The 18709-nt window shown below is 35.0% G+C and overlaps 2 protein-coding genes across 2 annotated transcripts in view; one reads left to right on the top strand and one right to left on the bottom strand.

The window, feature by feature from the left end:
• The window catches only part of LOC111507904 (uncharacterized), a 40482-nt gene extending 31652 nt beyond the window's left edge, over window positions 1–8830 (top strand). The window contains exons 5-7 of the mRNA XM_023163286.2: window positions 4029–4223; window positions 4467–4573; window positions 8483–8830. Of these exons, the coding sequence (XP_023019054.2) occupies window positions 4029–4223; window positions 4467–4573; window positions 8483–8696 (516 nt within the window). The 3' untranslated portion in view covers window positions 8697–8830. The remainder of the gene's footprint in view (window positions 1–4028; window positions 4224–4466; window positions 4574–8482) is intronic.
• The window catches only part of Kal1 (anosmin-1 Kallmann syndrome 1), an 89872-nt gene that overhangs the window by 15798 nt on the left and 55365 nt on the right, over window positions 1–18709 (bottom strand). Inside the window, exons 3-4 of the mRNA XM_074183029.1 lie at window positions 16783–17112; window positions 13348–13546 (exon numbers count right to left, since the gene is read on the bottom strand). Coding sequence (XP_074039130.1) covers window positions 13348–13546; window positions 16783–17112 — 529 coding nt within the window. The remainder of the gene's footprint in view (window positions 1–13347; window positions 13547–16782; window positions 17113–18709) is intronic.

Here is an 18709-nt window from a genome sequence, read left to right as displayed (position 1 = left end):
CACCGTTCTATTAAATAAATTGAGTGCAATTGGCTTTACTGAAAATGCGAGAGATTTTATCGAATCTTATTTATCAAACAGAAAGCAGTATGTTTCATATAACGGATTCAATTCCGACATTTACCTAGCATCATCTGGCGTTCCTCAAGGATCAAATTTGGGACCACTTCTATTTTTAATATTTGTGAATGATCTATGTAACAATTTAATATGTGAAAGGTTGTGCTTTGCTGATGATTTGAAGATTTTTTCTATTGTGAATGATACGAATGACTGCTTAAATCTGCAGAAACAACTGGATTATATTCAAAATTGGTGCAATATTAACAAGTGGCGCATTTGCTTATTCAGCTGCAGGAAAACCGGAAAAACCTGCAGCACCACATCATCTGAAGATCTTGATCTAACAATGTCCTCTCTCTCATAAAACAAAATGTAGGGTGTCTCCAGAGGCTCCAATAAATTCAATGCATCGCCAGAACACTTCGTGACACGACTATCGTCAAACTTAAACCAGTCCGTTTCTTCTTTGACCAAGGCGTAATATTGACCAAATTCAACGCCAGAACCACAGTGAACAATGACTGCATGAATATTATATCAGTGGTCTGCTAGGTTGAAATGTTCATCTATTTCGAACCTTCCAAAGAGTTTCTTGCTTCCGTTAGAGGTTGAGTCTTGTTTGAAAATCATCAGTGTTATTATTAGATTGACTGGTGCCTCAGTTCTGGAATCAATGAAGTCGCCCCGGAGCGCCAAATGATTTTTATTGTTGTATTTATTTTATTTTTAAAATAATTAAAAAATATTAACAAGTTATGTCTTAACGTTAGAAAATGCAAAGTCCTGAGTTATACTAGAAAAATTACATCAATACACTATTCTTACAAGGTTGAGAATACTAAACTGGAACGATGTACCAAAATCAAGGATTTAGGTGTTATTTTTGACAAAGAGTTGAATTTCATAGAAAACACAACCTCAAAAGTCTCTCAAGCACTGAAGACATACGGTTTCATAATGAGAAATTGTAGAAATTTCACCAACATCAAAGCATTGAAACTACTGTATTTTTCTAATGTACGATCAAAACTTGAATATGCTAGTATTGTCTGGTCCCCTTTTTACAAGTGTCATAAAGCAGCCATTGAGGGCGTTCAAAAAAGATTTTTGAAATTTCTCATCTTCAAAATAGATGGTACATATCCTGAAAGGGGAACAAACAATGAGGAATTATGCATGAAGGTCAATATTGACAGCTTAGAGTGCAGAAGAAATTGTGCATTTGTTATATTTTTGTATAAAATCTTGAATGGCCTTATTGACTCTCCCAGTCTGCTCAGCCTGATTAATATCAATGTTCCTTCATATTTTTCTCGAAATCATGCAACTTTCAAACTTCCAAGAATAAGAACAAATATGCAATTGAAATCTCCACTTTATATAATGTGTAGTGAATTTAATAAAATTAGCAATCGAATTGACATTCATTCGTGTTCCATCAAGGAACTCATCTCGGTGATGAAAAATTAAACAGCATTGTTATATCGATACTTCGTTAATTTTTGATGTTATTTTAATCATTATTTAATCTACTAGATATTATTATTAATTTACTTATAAACACCATTTTATGTTTTGTTATTCTTTAATATTGTCCTGTAAATGGGAAACTGTTGGACAATAAAGGCTATTATTATTATTATTATTATTAAATAACGTGTCATTTACACCCCACACTATCCTATTGTCCCAATGTTGTGCTGGGAAAATATCCACCTCTAAAGATCCATTACTTGTCTATTCAATATTGTGACACTGTAACCTTATAGCTGCTATCCAAAGAGCCACCCTATTGTGGTAACTTCTTATATAAAGAAAAATATGAAAACACTTCATCATTCACCGACTCGCAATGACTTCTTGTATGACTAAGGTAAGGCTTGTCTCATAATATATGGATGTGCTTGTTCAATTGTGCTTTGTTTTTGGGCGGAAATGTGGGGTCATATTAAGTTCCGTTTGTTTCTCTGCTCGCGAATATTCGTTCAGTTCCCGTTAGAAACTTGAATTTGTGTTGAATATTCATAATGGAGATGTGCTCTAAGTGATGTAACCCGGAGGAATGAAAAACTTAAAAGGGATTTCTCTCTATTTCAAAAAGTTACTAAATCTAGTTTATGATTTGAATTGACCTCGTTTTTTTTCCAATGATATTTTGCGGTAGAAAATTCAGGTTGCAAAAAATCCTGGACCTACAGAGAAGAAGGAAAAAATGAAAATTCAACACATTCGAGAGAAGCAAAAGTGATATTAGTCGATAATAAATCTCATTCAATTTAAAAAAAAGATATAACTACTACTGAGTGTTACGAAAATACCTACCTGAGATACGTAAAAGTACAAAAAATTAAGTTTCGGATGAAACTACACTGTCTGTTCAAAAAATAAGGTGAATTTTCATTTTTCTCAAAAATTCTTCAATGAACTTTAACTTGAAAGCGATAACATTTTTTAATATAAAGTAAAAAGACCTTTCAAACGATATATCACAAACCTATACTTAATTATGATTTACATCTGACGTGTTTCTGGATGTTTTTAAAATATGTACCTACAGTAACCAAAATAATGAATTTATTTCTTTTGGCTTTTACACACTGTATAGGAAAATTTCATTGTTTTGACTCTGCCTTAGAGCCATATTACATGACTTTGATCATACTCATCCCGGATATAGAATTCAACCATTCTAGTTGATCGCAATCTTCGAAATATGGTAAATAATTTCATCTGAAATTAGCCAGATTTGTATTCAATATCTAATAACTTCACTTCATTACAATGATCCTCAGAACTGTTTTTTGGTTTGGTAGAAATATTTCGACCATGTAGGTAGAGGATTTTCATTGAGAATAAGGTTATACAAATTCAATCCACTATTAAGTAAGTAAAGTATGACATGCTTCCTTCACAAAAATCTACAATTGATATAGAGAATAAATACTCTTTGAATCATAACTCGTAACACGTTTACCGATCAACTAAATAGTAAAAATCAAAACAAAATTTCGACTTTACAAAAACTACAAAATCGTGGAATGAGAATCATATTAAAATGTAATCATTATACAAGCATAAAGTTTATGCTCGACGCATTACAATGCTTATCAATACAAGAAAGTTTCTATAGATCAGTAATGATATTTATTTTTAAGACTATTAATAATATGTTACCATCTTATTTTGATGAATTCATTACTTATCGTGATAGTAATCACAACTACTAGACAAGACATAGTTATCTTTTTCACTTGCCAAGACGCAGATTAACCAGCTCAATGAAAATATTGTTTTATAAAGGTTTAAACCATTTTAATAAGCTGCCAAGAGACATAAAACAAAGCGAAAGTATTTATATATTTAAATCTAAACTAAACAACTATATTAAAACAAACACAATTTTGTAGGAAAAGACTCAATGATGCAGAACATCAGTAGTCTTAAACCTTAACATTTATTATCATGTATCAGTATGTTTTAAATTGTTAGTATAGTCTTATCTAAGTTAATTAACTTTGAATTTTATTTCCTTTTCTATTTTATTTCTCAACATTGTTAGGTTACAGTCATATGTATGACTCTAGTTATTAGTTATTATTATTGTTGTTTAAGGACATATTATTATTGTTTACTTATTTATTATTATTATTGTATATTATTATTATCATTATTATTGTATGTATATTAGGATTTCCTAAATAAACGTATTCATTCATTCATTCATTCAAAATTGTAGCAGAATATCCATGAAACAAATGAATTTTTTTAATATCTACTAATTACTATTGCTACTGAATATTGATTGAGTTTTGTATTTTAATTTGTTTTCATGTCATATCTGCCAACATTATTCAATATTTTTCTGTTGAATCCTTACTTTTGAAGAATAATAATCAATGTTATTTTATCGTATTCACTAAATTACGAGTACGTTTGGTTTCATAACTCTTCTTACTTTCTTTCAGGAATTTTTTACTATATTGCTTCTAGTAACAACCCAAATTCAACATTGTTTCACTTCTGAGCGATGGAATAAGATAGAAAACTTGATGGATTATGATGATAACGAAACGAAGAAAGTTGAAGATATTAGTCGAAGCAATATTGCCAGAGTTATTCCGAAATTTTTTAAGAAAATGTACCCAATGGTTAATGATTTTGTAAGTATATATTGTTGACGAAACACTCTTTGTATCTGCTTTAATACAGTCGCATCAATTGAGCTTTTTCACTGACTTTCCTGGATGCAAACAATATTACTGCATATCAAATGACTCAATAATAAATACAACCAAAAGCCAAAAACTTTCTCTCCCAAAAATACAACCTTTTATGGAATTTCAAACAAGTTATTATGTTTGTATAATATTTTCAAAGAAACATGATTTTATTGTTCTTTCTAGTTGAAAACGAAATCCCGACCATTATTTGAGACTCCAACCATCATGGGAAAATGCTCTTGTGATTTGGATTTCCAACCAGTTGACTTAGGAAGATTTTATTTTCCGAGGTAAGAGTTTAAGACTCAATGTAATGAGATTTTCAATCATATCTTCAGTTTCAACAAGTTCTCCATGACTAGTTTTCTTAATGTTAGTCCCCTCTAGAAGTGATCCACTATAACACTCCAGAAGTACCATCTTTTAGGAAAAACCACTTTGGTTTTGTCGCAAACCTGGATTTTTGAAAAATACAACTTGAACGTTTGAATACAAATATCCAGAACTTTTCGGATCTCTCAACAAATTTAAATAATGCCTCTTATGTTCGTGTTATCCTCTGTTTGGAACCATTGGTGTAGTGGTGAATATTACTGGAGTTTTTTCCAAACACCACCAAACACCACCAACACCTCATGAGGTGTTGAAATAATGGTTTGGTGTTGATAAAAGACCTCCAGTGATATTCAAGGCCTCTTATCTATATCTTGCGAAATATTTCAACTCCTCTCTCATATTTTGTAAGATCTAAATCTGGAAGATTTGGAATCAGTTAAGAAAAGTATATGTTGCGATTTGTTCAATACATTGGAGTCTAGCTATCCTATTCTGAGTAATTTCTATCAATTTTATGAGAGAGAGGACATTGACAGATCAAGATCTTCAGATGATGTGGTGCTGCAGATTTTTCCAGGTGTTCCTGCAGCTGAAAAAGCTAATGCGCCACTGGAATAAGTAAAGTCGCCCCGGAGCGCCAATTGATTTTTATTGATGTTTTTATTTTAATAGTTGTTTTTTTCTTAAATTATCAAAAGAATTCAGACAAAATAGTTGAGCAATAACTTCATCATTTAGGACTCCAAAAACAATAATATTTGACGGTTATTTCAATTCAAGTTGTTGAAGTGATGTGATAGTGGGACAGAAATAATTTATAAAAAATATAGGAATACTTTCCTTCTGTTGAATTTTTTTTTCATGAATTATGTTAAAATAGTATCTCACTACAAATATGTGTCTCTCCATGTATTGTTAAAAACTGCTTTTCGAAACTCTGTAGTTTTATATCGTCAGGTATTTCCTAGTTTTGTCTTGAATATTTGATATAATCATACAATTTGTTTTTTTTTTCATTCATCCCTTATTCTTTTCAATTTTGTGATATAATGTGGCCTAGGGGTATGAATGTTTGTAGTTTGTGAATCTCTCTTGTTCACTTTCTTTTTGTGCTTTTGATGTCTTCTCATCATCATTGTAATTGTTTCCTTCAATTTTCATATTTATCAGTGGTATGTTGCATATTCGTAGGTTTAAGTCTTATCAATCATTACCATATGATCAGCGTAGCATTAGAGTGAAATTGGTATCTTCTTTATTTCTCCTGATCTTTTCTTCCTTTATTGCTCCATCCAAAATTTTCAAAACATCTAGGGGCTTAGGATGCATTCTTGTCTAGATTCCAAAGTTGATGCAAATGTATTTGATGTTACTGGTTTCTGGTTAGTACTCCGTTACTATATTCAGTGTTTATGTGTGAGTGATATCTCTCGTACAAATGTGAGAATTTTTGTTAGTGTAAGGACAATTTGAGTGAATTGACCTCCAAAAAAACGAAGATGATACTGATGAAAGCAATATTTGTCAATGGGATTTCGATAATAATAATAGATGGTTGATGCTAGTATAGATGGTAGATGCTAGTTGTTGTACCGGCCGTTTTTGTTTTCAAGGGAGGGAATATAAGGAAAAATTGCATGATGACGCTCCTAGGATCAAAATACTCCGGAAGTAAAATAGCTCCCAAATCGGATCTCCGGGTGGGGGCTGATTCGAGGGCATCATCCTGCAGAAGTTATTCGAAAATCACTATTTCTGACAGTCGGCAGGGTCTTCCTATCATCAGTCCACAGGGAAATAGTAGTGTAACTGCACTCGTTGAGAGGCCCACTGACAATTTCAAAATTGATTTACGCAACATCATAGGTAGGTAGGTAGGTCTGAAGTGAGTGGGTCTATTCGACCCTCCACCACAACCCATAAGGGTTTATTGTGTTCACACCTATTCACACTCGGCCAAATAAACCCAGCTTCTTAACGAAGCCGATTAGTTTGTATGGTCAGTGGTCTTTCAGGTCAGATGGTAAGAGTACGGATCTGCCGAACTCAAAGAACCTGATTCGGTCCCCAGCGGGGCAGGCACAAAGTATAGAATAGAATAGAATAGAATATAGAATATATATGCTCTGCAGTTTCATCATTTTCCAGACAGAGGCCACACACACTGTCTTCCGACAGTTCAAGTCTATGCATGTGATGATTCAAATGACAGTGACCTGTAAGAAGGCCTGTTAGACATCGTAGTTCATCCCTACTGTAGTACAACAACTGTTTGGAATCAAGCTTTGAAAGGTGAATAAACCCCTTGGAGTGAGCCAATCCTGGCCAGAAGTCCATAACTCTTCTTGCCATCCAGGTGTTAAGTGTTTGTTTGGCAAAGCACAAAGCGATGCCAATGACAGGTTCTGGTCCAATGAAGCCGCTTGCAGCACCCTCCTTTGCAAGAGAGTTAGCAGCCTCATTGCCTTCCAGGCCAGTATGGCCAGGAATCCAGACCAAAGACAATCTGTTTAGTCTTCCTATCGAGGAGAGTCTTTTTGGCAGTTTGCTACCAATTTAGACGTTGCCAAGAGCTTCCAACGCCGCTTGACTGTCCGAGGATATTTTTATTGACTTGTGAGTGAGGTTGGATTTATCCAATCTCTCGGCACACAAATCAATAGCGTAAATTTCCGCTTGAAATACAGTCGCATAAGTTCCTAGGCAGGTAGATAACTCTGTCCTGGGTCTGCGACTGAAAACACCTGCACCAGAAACGGAAGGTGTTTTTGATCCATCTGTAAACCAACAAATATCTGCTCTTAATATTTCCTTCTCCCGCAGGATCCAGTCCTCTCTACTCGGGAATAGTACTTTATAAGGCAGTTCGTAGTTGACAGTTGGAGGCATGAAGTCAGAGGTCATTTCCAGAATGCTGTGACTTCCAATGTCAACCAGCAGTCTGTTGCACTCTGCATTGAATTGATTTGTGCAATTGGCAATGTGCATAAGTCTGTATGCAGTCCATCTAGCCTCTCTTTCCAGAAAAATGTGAAGAGGAGGTAGATCTAGAAGGATCTCCATGGTCGCTGTCGGTGTGGTACTGATGGCACCACTCATAGCCAGACAAGCATGTCTCTGTAAGCCAGAGAGCTTTGCTTGGGTCGTTTTCTGTAAAGCCTTCGGCCACCAAGCAATTGCATCATACGTGATCATTGGTCTGACAATCATCACATGAATCCAATGGATTTGTTTGGGACCTAAACCCCAAGTTTTACCACAAATCCTTCGACATGTCCATAGAGACAGTCTGGCTTTGTGTAAAACTTTTTCCAAGTGAGCGTTTCAGGTGAGTCTTTTATCAAGACAATGCCAAGATATTTCATCTCCGTTCCAAATGGAATGACCACACCATTGAGGGAAAGTGGCGTTAGATCGTCCAATTTCCTTCTCTGTACTCCATTACTGTAATATTGCATGATTTGTAACTTTTTGTGTTATAAACTCAATTTTTTGAGGTTCAACTCAGTTCATCTCCAACTCCATTGCTCAAGAACTCCTTCATTTAGAGAACTGCGTTTATGTGGAATAAACTTCCTGAGAACGTTTTTCCAATTGAATGTAATCTCCAGCCATTCAAATCCCACGTGTGTCTCTACTTTTGCACAGGCACCTCTCTTAGAGTGCCTCGGGGATTGTTTTATGGTGCCTATGTTTCGTCCTTGGAAAAAATTATGGATGTTATTTCTTTCGATTCATATCTAAAAGAAATGTCGGTTGTTCGGAGGTTACTAACATTTTTGAAGTTTCTTCCAGATGCTTTCTTGAGTGTTTGTTTTGTCGGTTCAAAAATTTCAGTTGCACTTTCACTCATTTCGTTTCAGATTTATCCAAACTGGATCCTGTCAAGCTGACTCCTGCGAAAGACACTACAGTTGCATCGAGAGGAAATATGTCGTTCAGGTACTTAAATACAAAGATCCAAAAACCGTGGATGAAACCTCCTCTGTGACTCTTCCGAAACTGCTGAGAGATTCTTGGATATCAGAAAGTGTTCCTGTTACTGTAGCATGTGACTGTGTCAGAGAGTTCAAATGATGTAACAGGGTAACACGAAGAAAAGTTATTATTGTATATACGAGAGGGAATATTTTGCATCTAGATGACCAAAATTGTAATTTGACTGTATCATAAAACTAATAAATGTTCCAAAAAATATTAACCTCTTCTGACTACTTGTGTTTGATTCAATAACTCGAAAGGCTAATTTATACGATTATTCATTTTTATTTATTCACATTGTGATATAAACTAGTCCATCCCCTGCAACGTCTTACATGAAATTAATTTATTGAAAAACACCTTTCCCAAAACAGAACAAAATTACACTTACCAAATTGGCGTCATCAGGAGATTACTCAAATTTTCAGATCAACTGAAGTAAAATAGATAAAAAAAAACAAGTAGCTGAGATGACTGCCGTGAAGAAATGAATAAACTGAGGAAAATGTAAATTTCACATCAAATGAGAGCAATATATCTTTATTATGCTTCTATACGTTGTAGAATTTGAGAAATATCTATCTGAAAACAATTACTTTGATGAATATTGGGTTACTTTCAATTTTGAAAGATTATTTCGATCATCTAAACATAATTAGATATTTATATTGAAATATAGTGGGGGAAGCTCCATTTGTGTTTATTTATTAATATTTGCATCAGTCATGACGTTAAACATATAGACAAGTTTTTGGGTACATTATTGCAATTTTGCTTGGCATCTCTGACTTTACTAAATATAAAATCGGGCTGATTTTCTGGCTGGTAATGTAGTTTCCTATAAATAAATGAATGTTCAAAATCAATCATTTTGGAGTTTATTCATTTTTGAATAGGCAGATATTTTCTTTTCGTAATATTAGAATAGATGGAAGAATGAATGAGAATTTCTTCATAATTATTTGCTCCATACGTGAGAAGCAAAAGAACAAGTTAACTCAAAACCTCTCAAATCCGCACCAGCAAGTAGTTATTTCAATTTGATAGAAAACTCATCTCATTTTTTATGTGCGGCTGTAAAACCGATTGATAGCGAGGCGACGCATAACGTGACGACGGATGACCATGCGCAAGCGACTATGCGATTCCACTAGTTCGGCGTTACGCTATCTCTCCCGCTCGGATCTATAGTGTATACAGTTATGTTTACTACAGTATACATAGCATGTGTTCTACTGAATAAATGATTTTTAAAAATGATCAAAAATAAAATATGTTTGACACTGATAATTTAGAAAACAAAGTGAGCAGCCTCTTGCAAAGAAAGTAAAATCACACTTCGACACACTATCAAGTCATCAGTAAGTTGATTATATTTTCATAATCAAAGTGTGGATTCATCTATGCATTAAGCCTACGTATATTTGGTCTGTCTCAAGGACCAATCTCGTATACTTTCTTAGTAGATTAAAATTCACACAATTTTCATAGTGTTTACTATTTTTGAAATAATTATTGATTAATTTCAATTCCATTCACATGAAAAATAATGCACTAATACACTTGCTTGAAGAATGAATTTCATAAAGACTAAAACAAAATCTTCTTCAAACTTCAAAATCAGATGATAGCAAATAGCGCACGATGGTGGAATTTATATTGAAGAACTGAGTGTTAGCTTTCATGTGATTTTTGAGGGTTTGAAACGTATTGGAAAGGTCAAAAAGCTCGAAAACTGTTCTTGTTTGCTTTTGCGCAACCAGAACGATCCTTTTTTTAGATCAGATTGTCACATGTGATGAAAAGTGGATCCCCAACGATAATAGGAGATGCTCAGGGCAGTGGTTGGACACCGATGAGCAAACCAGGCAGTTCCCTCCTGTCTGAACAACTAAAGTTGATATGAAAACATGATGGTGCTCCTTTTCATAGTTTGTGTATCATTACCGAACATATTGGTAACATCTATACTCAGAGATGGATAGGAAACGGAAGTCAAATGCATCGAACAGCAGTTTTTCCTGATATAACACCACTAGATTTTTCTTTATAGGGTTATTTGAAATGAATTGTATACCAAGTGTCTTCAATAGATTTCAAGGATCTCAAAAATTGGATTTGTCATACAGGTCATACCGTCAAACCAATAGCAAACCGATATCACCGGCCTACACTAGGTAACTTATGAGACAATATGCATGGAATCAGTTAGGGACAGTTCTAATATATTTTCTGGAATTCGTGAAAGGAGAAAATGCACAATGTCCTTATCAATCCACGAGTTTCCCCATATTTTAGTAATTCATTTGAAAAGATTATCTCCAACGGAAAGATTTAAAGGCAAATTGAATGTTGTCTTCGTCTTTCCTCAAGAAGGATGGGATATGAACAATTTTGCAGCAGAAAATGAGGCTACTTGTTATAATCTATATGCACTTTTGAATCACAGTGGGATTACTTACAGAGGGCTTTATACAGCATACTGTATACTGGCACGTGGCACAAATACAACGATTCACAGGTGTCACCAATTCTACCAAAATCGCTTGTAAGTGGAGAAGCATACGTCCTCTTTTATGAAGAGGATGAAACAAAATCGCACCTTTACGTTAACTGAGGGAAAGTTTCTTTATGCTCCTGTACCAATATTTTTGATATTTATATTGAAATATGTATTTGTATAATATGTATAATACATGCTTTAGTTCATCTGTTTTTGATAAAAGTGAACAGTTTTTTACAGCAACACTATGTTCTTGAACCCTGTCACAGAAGATGAGATACTCCCAATAATAAACAAAATGAAGAACAAGAGAAGCACAGGTATTGATGAAGTACCCATACACATACTGAAAAGCTGTGCTCATGAGATTGTATGTATTCTGACCTTCCTGATCAATAAATCTTTTGAGGAAGGAGTTTTTCCAGGTGAACTGAAGATAGCGATAGTGAAACCACTTCACAAAAAAGGGGATAAGTCAGACATTTCCAACTTCAGGCCAATCAATCTTTTAACATATATATCAAAAATTTTTGAAATAGCAATGGTAAATCGATTAGTCAAATTTTTTACAAACTTCAAAATGTTTTCTAATAATCAGCATGGCTATCTGAAAAATAAGTCAATTGAAACTGCTTTGAGGTATCTCAGCAATGAAGTCCTAGAAGCAATGGACAAAGGAGATCTATCATGTGGAGTTTTCATGGATTTATCTAAAGCCTTCGATTGCATAGATCATGACATTTTATTATGGAAACTCTATAAATATGGAATTCGTGGAAAATCGTACGACTGGTTCAATTCATAGAAAGCATAGAAAGCAATTCAAAATAGAAAGCAAATAGTAGAACTGAATCAAAAAGACAAAACGGCAAGATCTGATGCTTTATATGTGTCTATGGGTGTCCCACAGGGTAGTATTCTTGGTCCAATATAATTTATTATATTTATCAACGATATTAATGAGGTTATAGCAGATATAAACACTGCTCACATGATCAATTATGCTGATGATACCAATCTTCTATTAACAGGTGCGAACTTACCTGATATTATAAAAAAAGGTAGCAAAATAATAGAACAATTCAAAGATTATTTTTTAGAGAATAAGTTAGTTCTGAACGATGGAAAAACAAATTGTGTCATGTTCAAAGTCAATAACAGTATAAAAACACCACAAAACATAATTATGCACAATCAAAAAATCATTTGTAATACTTCAGTGAAGTTTCTAGGCATATACATTGATGACACTTTAAGTTGGAGTAGTCATATAGATAACCTTTGCAATAAACTATCCTCGGTAACATACGCCATGAGAGTTCTAAAAAAAATGTTGATCTTGAAGCACTTGTTGCAGTATATTATGCGAATTTTTACTCCGCTATGAGACAAGGGATAAGCATCTGGGGCTCATGTCATGGGTTTGATAGAGTTTTCCTATGTCAAAAAAAAATATCAGAATAATCTTTAATATAAATACAAGAGATTCCTGCAGAGGAGCCTTCAAGATCAACAAACTACTTACTGTGTCAGCAATCTATATATATATGAATCGATAAAATGTATTATCAATCATCCAGGCCATTTTGACATACATCGCAAAACGCATATTTACGAGACAAGACAAAAAAAAGACTTCTCATATCCCATCCATGCAAAATCCCTATATGAACGTAGCACTATCTACGCTGGAATGAAATTTTATAATAATCTTCCGAAAAACATAACAGATTTTTGAAATCTGTAAGAAAATTCTTATGTAATCTGGAGCCCTACAATACTGATGAATATTTTCTGGCCTGTGGAAATTTATGAAACAAAATTTTATTCAAAATTGCGCTATGTATTTATAGAAATTATCTCTACTTTCAGTAATCATGCGTAATATGACGCACATTTTAATATGTTTGTAATCGTGTTTGAAACTTGAAGCAACTCATTTTGAATGCTTCATTTTTAGATTCATATGTACACATATTTGATATCTTCACTCCTTCACTCCTGTGAATGATTATAAAATACTCTGTTGAAATAAATGTATCTATCTATCTAGTTATTTTGAGATATTTCGTTGAAAATAACTGTTCAGAGCACTTCGAGTAGAAAATGTGCTATCTTTGGCAGCGAGTTCCTAAGGTTGATTCTGGTGGAATGAACAAGGAGCAACTTCATTCGGCACTCTGAATGGATTGCGATAAAAGTATCCATGAACTGAGGTTAAAAATACGTTAAAATTTTTCTCACCCCGGTATCACTTGCTGATGAACCAGAACAGAGTCCAGAGCTTTGGATCCAAAGAGCCTTCTACTCCAAAAAACAATATACTTTTGTATCGGAATATCTGAGACGGAAGGAGACCATCTCATTTCCGCATTCAAACTTCTATCCTCCCTTGTCAGTTGGCCGATTGTAACATTTTCTGGTGACTTTGGAGGCTTTGGACCTGCAACCAAAAATAATGTGAACCTCTGATAGAAGTCCACTATATATCAAAGTGGAGTGCAGTAGATTTGCGAAGAATAAAAACTCAAAGTCGTCTCCACAATTGAATGTCACCCTTAGATGGTAGAGTGGTAAAACCGTCAATCAGTACAATAGCTGATGATGAACCTATATAGGTTGGAAACATGTACTGATTGATGGTTTCACCGCTCTAACATTTTGAGGTGACATTAAATTGTGGAGACGACTTTGAGTTTTATTTTTCGCAAAAATAAAATGGTTTTTTGGAAATCGAAAAACTTTCATCCTTCCTTCAAAAATAATTATCCACTATGAGATAACCATAGGGTCTTTCATCAAGCGCTTCCTATGTTTTAATTCAAATGAAACATGAAACAAGTGTGTGTGAAATATGATCGGAATTTTTTATTTCTTTGAGAGACCTAAAGCAAATTCAAATCCAAGATAGAGTGGATGTATTCATTGACATGCCCTACGCACGTGATATTGAAAATCCCAAAAATTAGCCAGGGTCGTATTCAGAACCAACATCTTGTTGATCGCAAATGCTATATCATACTGAGGAAAACTTTTTTATAATAACGAGTGAAATGCACAAGTTTTGCAGTTCAACGAGAAAAATGCAGATAATATGTGTAATATAAAAAGATTTTCATTGGATTTTCTACAGCGCACTCAAGCGTTATATGAAAAGAGACGTAATTGTTTCTTTATTGATAATTTTTATTTTATATAAAATCAAAAGGAATATTAATGAAAATTATTCAACTGGATGAATTTGTCTCTTCATCAGTAGTGTCATCCTCAACAATCTGAATTATCAGTGGCTCGATTTGTGCCTCTATTATGTTATCAAGCTTCCACATCTTTGTCTCGACTTCCGATATCACATGCCGAACACACTTATCCCATTTCTCCGCTGTGACTCTTTTCAAAGCCTCATCAAAAAGTACTTTGAGATCTGCAAATTTGAACGTGGTGTTATGCTGAGCTACAAAATTCTTCACATCCGCCCATATTAACTCGATGGGATTGAGCTCGCAGTGGTATGGAGGCAGGCCAAGGACAATTTTGTTTTGGCCTGCTGCCATCTCATCGACTATATATTTTTGGTATTCAAGCTTGCGCTCCTTGACAGTTTTTAGTAGCTAGACTCTTAGCATTGAGTCTTCAAAGCTAATATTCTTTGATTGCAGCCAATTTGGGATTTCAACCTTCTTTGAAGACGTTGTCGGAATCTTCTCTAACCGTTACAATCCATTACAATCACAGCATTATTTTCCAGATGGGGTAGAACTTTGGAAAACCACTGCTCGAAAGATTCACCGTTCATTTCTTCGTGATAATCTCCAGTTTTCTTCGACTCGAAACACCACAGCCCTTCAGCAACAAACCCGTTCTCATTGCTGATGTGACAAATAATGAGCCGTTTTCCTTTATCTGAAATTATGAAGAGGTATGTAAGTAAATAAAACAAATACGAGGGTTACTTTTTATATATTGAGATTGAGGCAGGTCTTAATATAAATATAAGTTTACCTGATGGATTTGTTAATCCGGTGGATAGTCCATCTAGAAAGGCCCTCCTAGATGAGGTCACAGTTTCATCGACCCATACTTTAGGGGTAGTATGACCAGCATCACCCCAGGTTTCATCTATATAATAAATTGTTCTCTGTTGTTCCCTTTAATATTTAATTTTGGTCAAATACTCTCTCCTCCATAACACACACACTACACGTCGTTGGTGTCCAGATCTTCAAATTCAAGCCAAAAGAATTTGGTAATCATCGACCTATAGTACTCGCCGTTGACAGTGATGGCCTGGCCAACGACGTTCTCAAAGATATCTGGACCGATGACGCTCCCAGCCTGAGATCCATATCAAACAATGACTTGTCATGAGACATATTGTCTCTGGTCTGGATTCCTGGCCATACTGGCCTGGAAGGCAACGAAGCTGTTGGACTCTCTTGCAAAGGAGGGTGCTGCAAGCAGCTTTATCGGACCAGAAGATGTCATTGGCATTTCTTTAGGCTTTGCCAAACCAAGATTGAACACTTGGATGGCAAGAAGATTTATTGACTTCTGGCACAATCTTCCAGGACTGGCTCGCTCTGAAGCGTTTATTCACCCTTCGAAGATTGATACCAAACAGTTGTTGGACTACAATAGGGATGCACTTCGATGTCTAACAGTACTTCTTACAGGTCACTCTCATTTGAATCATCATATGAAGAGACTCCGACTGTCGGAAGACAGTATGTGTCTCCTCTGTTTGGATAATGATGAAACAGCAGAGCACATACTTTGTGCCTGCCCCGCTGGGGACCGAATCAGGTTTTTAGAGTTTGGCACAGCCGTACTCTTACCATATGACCTAAGAGACCACTCACTATACAAACTAATCGGCTTCGTTAAGACGCTGGGTTTATTTGGTCGAGTGTAAGTAGGTGTGAGCTACAATAAACCCTTGCGGGTTGCGGTGGAGGGTCGCATAGACCCACTCTCTTTAGACCTCACCCAACCTAACCTAACTCATTCATCCAGAAATGGGCTTCATCGCTGAAAATGAGCGAACACACGTCATTGTTTACCTTCAGTTCGTGGGCGTGGGTCAGTTAAATTTTGTCGAATCTATACGCAAAATTTGCCAAGTTGTGGCCTTCGAAAGGCTGAGTTCTTGTGAGCGATGTGAAATTGACTGCCTCGGATTCTTCTGCACACTCTCACAGACAGTGGCGATGTTCTCGACAGAGCTTGCGTTTCGTCGACGTACGGGTGTTGGTCGATCGTTTACTGAACCAGTGGACTCAAATGCATCTACCACATTGCAAATAGTTCATAAGTAGTTTCACAAGATGTCCGTTATCAATTGTCAAAGTTTGGAAGTCCCCGTTGGAAGACCCTAGCTTATCTCAATACTTTTAATTGAAGGATGTTTTTGTATTCTTTTATCACAGGAAAGATTTTCATTATCCTGAAAAAAACAACTATACATGACGAGGACGATTATCTTGAATGAAACATTCGAAAAATACAGTGTGAAGTTAAAAAAATACTTACTTGATCAACATAACTACAATTTGGCTCATATTCATATTTGCTTATGCTTGCGCGGTAGGTTAAAAAGCAGGAAAAGAGTTAGTCTCAAAACAAACATTTCTAACCCAATGTGAACTCACTAAATATATTGAATACTGATAAACTTCGTACTTGTTGTTACTGTGAATGGTGAAGAACTGTTACTGAATCCTCGAGTTCCATTCTCATTAACGGCAGCCACCCTGAATTGGTACCACTTTCCCGGCTTCAGCACATTTCTCAGCACCCGCTGAGGTCTCATCGACTTCGAACATAGGCTCCAATTACCCAGCATGCTTTCCACGAAGTATTTTCCAGCGTGGTTTCTCTCTTCGATGAGATACAGAACGACACCTCCTCCTTTGTACTGACGAGATGATTCGGCTGTGGACCAGTCTATGTGTATCGTTCTTTTCTTTCTACCTTCAATGACAACTGGTGCCTGGGGAATATCAGGAAGACCTGAAAGAAAAATAGCTAGCATTGAAATGGCATTGAAAGTCAAATTTTTTGATTGCAAAAAATAGGGAATTCATTTTATGTTTCTCACAGGAAGTCTATCACGTGACACAATCTTATTTAGATTGATAGATAGATCTATATTGTCTAAAATGTAATAATATAGTAATATATGTAGTAATATACATCGTGGTATAGCGAAAGACTAGAATTTGTATGTAGAATACTCTTCCAAACTGTAGAAGCACTTTTCCAAAACAAGGTTCTTTGCTGCCTGGTCAAAGATGATGTGGGCAGTGGAAGGGTAAGTTGTTTATCGCTACGCGTAGACCTTTCTGCATGGCTCTAAAACTTCTCTAATATATATCAAGAAATTCAGTTACAGGTTTACTTTCAGTCATGTGTTCACCTAATATTACTTGTTCTAAGTCCCACTTGAATGTTACCAGATTTGTTTTAGAAAAATTTAGAGATAGCATATTCGATTCACACCATTATTTATTTTTTTCTAAATCTGAGTGGATAGACCAAGTCAAAGTACCAGGATCTTTATTACGCCAGAGTACCGTGATGTCATCCGCAAACAAGGTAGATACTCCAGATATAAAAAGTTTTTATATATCGGTAATATATAACAAGAATGAAATTGGGCCAAGGACTGACCTCTGAGGAACTCCACGTATAGTTTTTCCAGTATCAGAAGTGTTGTTAGTCAAGGCTATTTTTTGACTTCTACCAGTAAGATCTGAACCATTCTAAGGCTGTTCCCCGGAATCAATAATGGAAGAGTTTTTGCAGCAGAATTTCATGTTCCACGCAATCAAATGCCTCAGGAAAGTCCAGAAATACTGCCGCCGCCACTTCTTTATCATTTAGGGTCGTGTAGACGTTTTCGAGGAAATGAAAGATGGCGTCATTCCTGTTTTTGTGCGGAAACTGTAGGGAACCTATGAATTTATGTTTTTCCAAGAAACACACTATCCTACTTTCGACTAGTTTTTGAAAGATTTTTTGGCTAAAATAAGACAAAATTTATAATGTTCCAAATTCATAAAAATGTTTATTCAGATTATTTATTCTCATCATTTATGTTTTTACAACTTTCACACCAAAGGTTCCAATCTCATCGTTATTAATATGTTACTTCAAAATCCATCGAAACCAATGTTCTGATTTGAAACGAATACTTTAATTATAATGATTGAATTGAAACTTTTTATGTTTTTACCACTTTTATTTTTAACTAACGTTACCTCAGTTTCATCCTATGATGACATTTTCAAACATATAAATTAAACTATGTATATGTGAATTATGTATAAGTTTGAAAATGTCCTTATATGATGAGATTGCAGTAACGGTAGTCACAAAAAAAGTGGTGAAAAGTTTCAATTCTCTTTTCTTCATTATGATTCCCTACCACGTAGTAACGGATACATTCATCAATTTACCTAACTATAATAGAGATTATAGGTGCATAAATCAAGGTTAAGGTGTATAAATAGAGATTATAGGTGCATGAATATTTTTTGTGCCGAGAATTGACAGGATTTAAAAAAAACTGGTTGATAAGGATTCAAATAATACAGTAAAAAACTTT

Source organism: Leptinotarsa decemlineata, unplaced genomic scaffold, assembly GCF_025532065.1.
Source record: "Leptinotarsa decemlineata unplaced genomic scaffold, Ldec_3_MD MMD2_tig00026330_RagTag_RagTag, whole genome shotgun sequence".
NCBI classification, from domain to species: domain Eukaryota; kingdom Metazoa; phylum Arthropoda; class Insecta; order Coleoptera; family Chrysomelidae; genus Leptinotarsa; species Leptinotarsa decemlineata.
This window is presented reverse-complemented; position numbering and strand designations above follow the sequence as displayed.